We start from the raw sequence: 9,821 nt of genomic DNA on the forward strand, positions 1-9,821 counted from the left end.
AATCAGTTACATTGAGGAGGAGGAACCCAAAGATGAAGACTACTTCTGTAAGACACACACGGACATGCGCACACACACACACACACACACACACACACACACACACACACACACACACACACACACACACACACACATATACAATAAGTCCAGAATTAGCTACAAAGAGGAGGAAGAACCTAAAGATGAGAACTACTTCTGTAAGACAAACACACACACACACCCATACTCAGGGTTCTAGCTAGGATGAAATTATAGCGTAGCGGGCGAGGGAGCGAAGCGACCAAGAGGGGTGGTTGGTGCGGAAGGGGGGTTGACATTTTAAGGTGAAAATAGGCCATTTTAGGGGTACCTAAAAGGTAAATTATCAGTGTTGGGTTGCAGTAATGTAACTACTTTTTCTGATAAAAGTAGTGTAGGCCTAACGAGTTACTACTAAAAAGTTGGTAACGAAACACCGGTGTCTGTGAACTTTTGCGATTAGAGAGATAAATATGACTCCCTCTCTCTGGCGCATGAGTGCAAATCGAGATCTATTCAGAGGAAGAGAGAGGTGTGTCGCGGTGTCCCTTCCTTCTCACAGTTGCACTAGTTTTGAAAACGTTGAGGAGCACTGGTGAACCGTGTGTGCATTTAATAATAGGGCATATCAATGTCCGAGGGATCTGATTCCGAGACAAGTGCAGTTTGACACATTTTCCGAGCTCGCGCTATTGTACAGTTTGCGCGTCCTAGCTTATAAAAAAGTGCCTCTCACCGTTTCGGAGATATGTCAATCTGCACGTCTTCTCCCGCCTACTTTCTCCTCTTCCGTTTCGAATAGTGTAAACTCGCAATGTCAGCGCTTAGCGCTCAATGTCTCCGGATTTGTTTGTATGGTAACAAGTAATGAGCTCAGCACTACTGAGAGCCTGAATGTGTCTGTCAAAATCAGTCCAAGACAGTGATGCATCTTGTTTGTTCTCGTCTGTAAACTGATGAGTGTGGAGACTTCTTCATTGAGAGTGATGCATCTTCTTTATTCTTGTGTGCAGTCTGTGAGGATTGTGAAGATTTCTTCATTGAGGAGTGCTGGATCCACGGCCCCCCCATCTTCATCCCTGACACCCCGGCACCAGTGGGGGTCCCAGACCGAGCCAGACTCACGCTGCCCCCTGGACTGCAGGTCAACAAGTCCCACATCCCCAACGCAGGACTGGGGGTCTTCAACCGGGGCCAGGAGATAGCCAGAGGAACTCACTTTGGACCCTACGAGGGACAAGTCATGGACAAGGAGCAGGCCATAGAGAGCGGATACTCATGGGTGGTGAGAGAGAGACACACACACACACACACACACACCTTAGAGAGCGGATACTCCTGGGTGGTGAGAGAGAGAGAGAGAGAGAGAGACACACACACACACACACACACACACACACAAACACACACACACACACACACACACACACACACACACACACACACACACACACACACACACACACACACACACACACACACACACTTATCAATCATAGAGCGCGGAGACTCCTGGGTGGTGAGACACACACACCCACACACACACCTTAGAGAGCGGATACTCCTGGGCGGTGAGAGAGAGACACACAAACACACACACACACACCTTAGAGAGCGGATACTCCTGGGTGGTGAGACACGCACACATACACTTCTAGAGAGTGAATACTGATGAGACACACACACACACACACACACAAGAGTGAGAGATGAAATGAGATGGGATAGACATTAGGCAGTATGTACAATACAGTGTTTACATGGGATAGTCTGCCGAACATTAGGCAGTATGTACAATACAGTGTTTAAATGGGATAGTCTGCTAAACATTAGGCAGTATGTACAATACAGTATGTTTACAGATTATCGGGGTATTTTCATGAACGTACACAAAATGTGCTTTAGATAGAGCTCGAAAGTCCCGCCCCTTAGTTCCGCGTTTCACGGGACCTAAGCTGACCATCTAACAACATGGTAGAGAGTAAATATCTTCTGATCTCAGTCATGATATGTGCTGGGCTACAAATATGCTGTTTAAGAGGCTAGATAAAGATTATTCATGCAGAAGTATCAATGTTTTGTTCCGAGGCTGTCAACATGAAAAAATGTGAAGAAACACAGCTTTCAAAAAAGTTTGTGGGTTCGTACGAAAAATTAAGCAAAAATATAAACAACATATATGGAGCTCGTGGCACAACTCGAAGGGGATCGAAATATCATTTTAATACCGCCATTGGATTACATGCTACGATTTTCGGCTAAAAACGCCGTTGAGGTCCCATGAAATCGGGGGAAGTGACGTCACTTTCAAGTTCTATGGTGTCAAGCATGTGTGGTGGTAACCAAGTGAGTTTCACAATAAAAAGTGTCCGATCTGTCAAGTTAAGCATGGTAGTGGGACTGGCATGTTTTCGGGCTGCATGAATGTCATCAACAGTAGGAAGATGAATTATGTCAAGTCAACATGCACTGGAAAATGTAAAATGTCAGTCCTGTTTATGAAGAGTTCAGATGCAAAACCCCCTAAGTGCCTTTTCAGAAAATAATCTTAATTCATTTTTATTTCATACAAAGCTATCAAAGTTGTATATTTTTTAATTGTATTTATATAATATAACCATTTATATGTATTATCAAGTACATGAATGTAAACCAAAAGAACAACGAGAGAGTTAGGGGGTTTTGCATCTGAACTCTTCATATGTGTATGTCCTGGCATGGTATAGAGAGAAAACTTAATTTCATTTTCCTTGTATGACTTGTGCCTATGAAGAAAGCAACAATAAAAGCTGACTTGACTTGACTTGACTTGAACTACTGAAGCAGATCATGAAAGTCTTCATTCAAATCTCACACCCATCTATTACATTACATTATTACATTACATTGCATTTGGCAGACGCTTTATAACCAAAGCGACTTTCAAAAGAGGACATAATGAAGCCAACATCACAAGCAAATACAAAGTGCACAGGAGATATACAGAACAACAAGTGCAGTTGCAAAGAGGGGTTAGGTTTTTTTTTTTCATATAGAGTAAATAACGAGTACACACACACACAAACACACACACACAAACTAAACTAAACATCATGTCAGGAGTCTAACCAGGTGAGGACTCAAAATGTATAAGGTCAATGTAAGGCAAGGATGAAGCGCACACCAATGACCTCCCTTTTAATCCCTTTTAATTTTGTGACGTTTCGGGCCAACACAGCCCCTTCTCAGGATTTTAACCTGGGGTGTAGTCACTTTTGTAGGTACGCGTTAAACGTTAAAGGGACACACTGTGCAGGAAATGGTCAAAAAAGGCACTGCAACTATGCTGCTCATTGAAACTGGGCTGCCGATTGCCAAATTTGATCTTTACATGAAAGTTTACTAAGTAATAAACAAATATTTTCTAGTATGGTCCAAGTGCAGTCATTTTTGCAGCTAAAAATGGCTTTTTTTTGGCATTTCAAAATGGCAGACCATGGAGAAGATCCCCCTTTTGATTTTGATTTAAAATGTGATGCTGGTGGTAAGTATTCATGAAAAAGGTAACATTAGTGAATGGGCAGCATGAATTCTGGAAATAAACAACTACAAATCTCATACAGTGTCCCTTTAATGGATGTATGTTGATTTTATGTGAGTGTAAGTGGTTATATGTTGTGAACAGGTTACTATTCATCATGTCGAAGTGAAATTTCTTTGATGTCTTATGAAAGTGTCACGGGGTGACAATGATCTGTGGGGGAAAAGAAAAAAAAGGAAACCCTTGGTGCTGATTAGATTTTAATGAAGGACCACGCCTCGTAAACGAGGCAGCTCTGATTGTTTCTACCCAACGCAGGTGTACTCGCCCAAGGCCTGATTATGTGACTGACTGCAGGTGAGAAGTGGACCAGTTTGGGAACTGTGATTGGTGCACAGGGTTTGGAGTTTGATTCATAAGGAGTTAGAAGCCAAGTGTTGGGAGATAGGGGAGGGGGGGGAAACTGCGTGGAGAGACGGCCGCCACGGAGAGAGCCACGGCAGAGAGCCGTCTGCTGCGGAGAGACGGCAGCTGCAGGAGGTCGCCACATTGGTAACCAGATGGGTAGGTGGGAGAGGGGAAGACATACGATCCTAAGGAACTGGGCCCGTGCAACCTGGCGGTGATCTGGAAGAACAGTGGTGGCATTCTGCCGATTGAAGGTCCGCGACCAGAGCCGCAGGCGGTTTGCGACGGTGAAGAAAACTGGGTGGGACGCGCACCCTGGAGAAGAGAAACGGGTGGAATGCGCACCCTGGAGAAGTGTCTACTACACATCTGGCCCATGGCCTTCCAATTGGGAAGTCGTGCCTCCCTGCTGCAAGAGTCTCTCTCGCTCTCTCTCTCTCTCTCTCTCTCTCTCTCTCTGTCTCTCTGTCTCTCCGCCCAAAGGGACCACAACAGCCTTTCGGCTGCCAACGGGTACACACAGATAATGATGGGTGACTATGCTTAATTCACTTTGTGCTGTTATTTCACTTTGTGTGTAATTCACCATCGCTTGCAGTGATTTGAATGGTGTGCAGTGCCGAATCAATAAGTAGCCTATCACAGAATGGTCCCCCACTAGCTGTGTGTATACCATAGCCATTATCAGTAGCTCTGTTGCTGTCATAGCCACTGGTCACCGTTTTTGCCGTCTCCTCCAGCACCCCTTCAGAGATCTGGACTCCCCTGACCACTGCTTCAGAACTGCCCGGGTTTGACTGAGAAACCTCACTCCGGGCCTTGATGGATGTCGGATGGCCGTGATGATGGACTTCACTTGGGGTTAAGGTGGGGAGGGAGGTTGGACTGATCTTGGGACTCACCCCTGTCATGGGGCTATTTTCATTAATAAATATGACTTTATAATGCATCTCGTTGTCCTGGTCTGCTTGGTTGTGTTCAGCTCGTTCCTCAGGGTAGCCGTTGGTTAAGATGGGGTGCCGCTTGTAAACGCGCACCCCCCACCTGTGACAAAAGTACTTACAAATCTGCAAAAATGTGAGGGGTTTACTCACTTCCGTGACATACTGTATGTTTAAAAAGGCAAACACCTCACAAAATGTGTTTTGTGTGTGTGTGTGTGTGTGTGTGCGCGCGTGCGTGCGTGCTTGTGTGTGAATGTTGCCACAGATTTACAAGAGCCGCCATTCAGATGAGTACGTAGATGCGAAGAAGGAAACTCATTCCAATTGGATGAGGTGAGACCCAATTTCATCACTTTGGAGTTCTCGGTCTGCCGTTACACAACTGTGTAGGATTTGTATTAATTGTTGTATTAATTCTTTATGAACATTTAATTAAGCGGTTAAACACAATCCCAGCTATGGTATGTTGCTATTCATGATGTATTATGGCATAAATGGCAGCTAAATAGGCATGTGTTTGTGTGTGTGAGAGAGAGAGTATTAGTAACACTGCATTGTTTTTTTAATAACAGTTTTTTCTCCCTTTCATGTTAATTCAGTAAGCTGTAGGAAACATATTGTAAAACACTAGTCACACGTATTTTGTCATGTGAACTGTGATTGGCTGGTATGTGAGCTGTGGTTGGTTGTTGTTATCAGGTATGTGAATTGCGCTCGTAACGGTGAGGAGCAGAATCTGGTGGCGTTTCAGTACAGAGGAGGGATTGTGTATCGCTGCTGTCGGCCCATTATTGCTGGAGAAGAGCTGCTGGTCTGGTATGGAGACGACTACGCCAAAGAGCTGGGCATCTCATTCGACTACCTCTGGGATGTCAAGAGCAGCGCTAAAGGTAGGTCACTATCAAACAATCACGTGATAAAGAACATTGAAGATTAGCCAATCACGTGCTGTATCACATTTGACTACCTCTGAGAGGTCGAGCAGGGCCAGAGGTAGGTCACTAACATCAATGAGTCACAATTAAGGCTGTAACGATATTGCATCGAACCGAGGGATCGCGGTACGCAGACCCACGAACCCCTATCGCGAACCTTCCTCGCAGAATCGCGATGCGCCCTTTTAAAGTTGTTACCCCTCAGTCTAGAAAACAGCAGGATACAGGCAAATGCTTGCATATGCGCTTAATGCTTGTATATGCGCTCAAAGACAATTAGAAATGGGGCGCACATGAGCGAGTAACACTTCCATTCACCCCTCTCTCCTGTAAAATGTTCCGTCCAACCAGCAGCACGTGCATTGGTTGTTATTCATTGCCTGAGCAACCTCCGCGACCGCGAGACAAAAAACTTGGGCAAACGTCGGAAGGTAAAGCACAGAAATGAACAACAGACCAAGAAGGCTTTATCAAACGAGTGAAGATGTTTTTGATTCATGCATGCGCCGATGTATGTTGAGTGGAGATAGACGTTGAGCGGAGAGAGAGAAAGAATGCGAGAGAGCGAGATGCTCCGCCTGCCCAAATTTGAAAGAGCTTTGAAAGAGCTCTATACGCTCATAAGAGTGTCTGAAGTCGGGCGAACGTTGAGGTCGATGTGGATATTAGGCAGCATTATATCCTCCCCACATTGAAAGCCTGCCTGCCTCCATTTCAAAATGTCAAATCACAAAACCAAACAAAAGACAACGTGCGTGTTGCATACTGAGAACATAACTGAGGTTCATTTCGAGTTTTGTTTGTATAAGCGCGTGCGCGTTGCTGCACGATCAAAACAGTTACAAAAATATTAAACATCAAAATTAAGTGTTGCATTTCTGTAAGTACATAATACAACATGTTTCCTGACGAAATATTACCAGTGTTGTTTTCAGTTAATGTTTGAATATTAATTGGATAATGTGAGACAGTTGTTATAAGCTACCTATAGGCCTACTGGAACCCTGACCCTTCTCTCTCCATCTCTGTCTCTCACACATGGTCAGCATCTCAGCATGATATGATCTAAGCCTATTTGTAATAAGCCTATTTTTCCTTGGTGAACTAATATCCCTTATTTCTCTGTGTTGTGCTTTGATGTCAACACCTGGGGAACAGGTTGCAGTGGTAGGCCTATATCTGCAACATCATTTAGTAGACCTAAAAAAATAATGTAGGCAGGTAAATGCAAAAAGAAAGCAAAGGCCTATATATAAATATAGCCCATAATTTATTTTCTTCTTATTTTTTCCCTTAAAAAAATAATAAAATCGTGGGGAATATCGAACCGTGGGTCATATATCGTGATACAAACCGAATCGTGGGTTGGGTGTATCGTTACAGCCTTAGTCACAATCTCTGGACGGTCACCCTTTCATGCAGATGGATTCGCTGGCAATCCGACTCAATGTCTGCTGAAAAAGCTCAACTACTGGATGACAACATTGCTATCAGAGTAGTAAACTGTATAATGTGATATCAACATTGGCATGAGAGTAATAAACTAAACAGCATGGTAACAACATTGTCATGAGCATTAACAGATTAAGACATGGCCATTACCATTTTGGTGATTAAAAACTAACAAGTTTATAATAGAGGCTCTGCATGAAAAGCTAAACATACAGTCACATAACTTGACAAAGTATAAACACTATTTTACAGGGACATGGACATTAAAAATAGTTGTATGTGTATGATTTCCATAATTTGCTTCAGTATTTTACAGTGGTTTTGTTTGTTATAAAGCAACACAAATTGAAATGTGATTATTGTTTAAAAGTTGCTGGGATATTAATTTGAGTCTTAATAAGTCTTTGTCTTTCTGTTTGCTCTCCAGAGGTATCTGTGGCATCTCAGGTGTTCTCCTGTTCTCTGTGTCCGTTCTCCTACACGGCTCAAATCTACCTGCACAAGCACATCAAGAGAAGTCACCCAGACGAGTATGTGCGTCTGCTGAGGTCTGGAGAGATCAGATCAGAGACTTTCATACCTTCCGGAGGCAGAAACCAACACACACAGCAAACCACAACTGGGGCGTCCAGACCAGTCACACAGCCGTCTTCAGAACAGCAAGGAGCACATGAGCAGAGACGACAGCAGAACACTCACACAGGAGAGAAGAAACACCACTGCACTCAGTGTGGCAAGAGTTTCAATAGAGAGGCACATCTAAAAGTACACCAGCGCATTCACACAGGAGAGACGCCGCATCACTGCACTCAGTGTGGCAAGAGTTTCAATAGAAAGGACAATTTAAAATCACACCAGCGCACTCACACTGGAGAGAGGCCGTTTCACTGCACTCAGTGTGGCAAGAGTTTCACTACAGGGGGATCTTTAACACAACACCAGCGCACTCACACAGGAGAGAAGAAACACCACTGCACTCAGTGTGGCAAGAGTTTCACTACAGTGGGACATTTAAAAACACACCAGCGCACTCACACAGGAGAGAGGCCGTATCACTGCACTCAGTGTGGCAAGAGTTTCACCACAAAGGGGGATTTAAAAGTACACCAGCGCACTCACACAGGAGAGAGGCCGTATCACTGCACTCAGTGTGGCAAGAGTTTCGGTACAGGGGTATGTTTAAAACGACACCAGCGCACTCACACAGGAGAGAGGCCGTATCACTGCACTCAGTGTGGCAAGAGTTTCACTCAAGAGGCACATTTAATACAACACCAGCGCACTCACACAGGAGAGAGGCCGTATCACTGCACTCAGTGTGGCAAGAGTTTCACTACAGGGGGACATTTAATACAACACCAGCGCACTCACACAGGAGAGAGGCCGCATCACTGCACTCAGTGTGGCAAGAGTTTCACCACAGAGGGGTGTTTAAAACGACACCAGCGCACTCACACAGGAGAGAGGCCGTATCACTGCAGTCAGTGTAGCGAGACTTTCACTCAGTCTGGTAGTTTAAAGACACACAAGTGTTCTCACAGTAAAGAGCCCTAATAAGTCTCCTGCTGAATAAAGACCTTGATGTTGCTTCCACCAGGGCAGGAATGCCAATAAACAAGACTGCCATTCAAATATTCACCAACCCGGAACTCATTTTTAACTGACCATTTTAACTGACTTTGGTAACTGGCTCTTTTGTTGAGCGTTTAATAGATGTTTATTAATATTGTGATTTGATGTATGTGAGAGTGTGTCAGAGTAATTGATTTGTAATATTATGATTTGATGTATGTGTGAGTTTAAGAGTAATTGTGAAGAATGTGTTTAAGTTTTTACTTGGTGATGGTGTAAAATGATCTAATTGAAAACCACAATAGTCAACAGTTAACACCAAATAAGAGTAAAGATGACTTACTTAATTACACACACTAAATGAAAAGTGAAATTGACTTGTAAAGTAGATTTTGTCACATTGGTGACTTAAATATCTATTTGTGTAAGTGAATAGACCAAATAGAATTGAATAAAACGTGGAGTAGTGTATGAAGTGCTTTAATTGTAGCTCATTTCTGCTATTTTAGGCGTATTGCAAACTTCCTTTCTGTGTCATAAGCTCATTTCTGCTGTTTTAGGCTGTATACTTCCTTTCTGTGTTATTACTGTTGCACGGCTCAACCTATTATCACCCTGCCCACATAGTTCATCCTTTAGCTACCTGTGATGTAATAACGTGACAGGATGTACAGTATGAGATGCTAATGTTGTTTTCATGTAGTAGTGCCCATAATGTTCTACCTCTATGAGTGTGCCCCAAAGAGGGGAGGTCAGCAGTAGCTTACCCACGCGAAGCAGCTAGCTAGCTGCCATAGCTCCATGCAAAGCAGCCCAAGCCACTGGTAGCTTCAGTAGTTCATTACAACGAATAGGTGAAGGTCCAGTCACTCACCAGAAATAAAACCCCACCTGTTATGTCTGGTGAGTTAGAATACCAATAACACTAAAGCACCAAAGTGTGGTATGGTAATCTATGGGGTATAATCA

At 43.8% G+C, this 9,821-nt stretch overlaps 1 protein-coding gene across 2 annotated transcripts in view; it reads left to right on the top strand.

Moving 5' to 3' along the window:
• Positions 1-9,327, top strand: part of LOC134461945 (histone-lysine N-methyltransferase PRDM9-like) — an 11,556-nt gene extending 2,229 nt beyond the window's left edge. For both annotated transcript variants that reach the window (XM_063214768.1, XM_063214767.1), the window contains 5 exons: positions 1-47; positions 1,035-1,306; positions 5,159-5,226; positions 5,593-5,783; positions 7,708-9,327. The exon at positions 1-47 is cut by the window's left edge and continues 85 nt beyond it. In XM_063214768.1, coding sequence (XP_063070838.1) covers positions 1-47; positions 1,035-1,306; positions 5,159-5,226; positions 5,593-5,783; positions 7,708-8,834 — 1,705 coding nt within the window. In that variant the 3' untranslated portion in view covers positions 8,835-9,327. The remainder of the gene's footprint in view (positions 48-1,034; positions 1,307-5,158; positions 5,227-5,592; positions 5,784-7,707) is intronic.
• Positions 9,328-9,821: the final 494 nt, after the last annotated feature.

The sequence above is a fragment of the Engraulis encrasicolus genome, chromosome 14 (assembly GCF_034702125.1).
Source record: "Engraulis encrasicolus isolate BLACKSEA-1 chromosome 14, IST_EnEncr_1.0, whole genome shotgun sequence".
Lineage (NCBI taxonomy): Eukaryota > Metazoa > Chordata > Actinopteri > Clupeiformes > Engraulidae > Engraulis > Engraulis encrasicolus.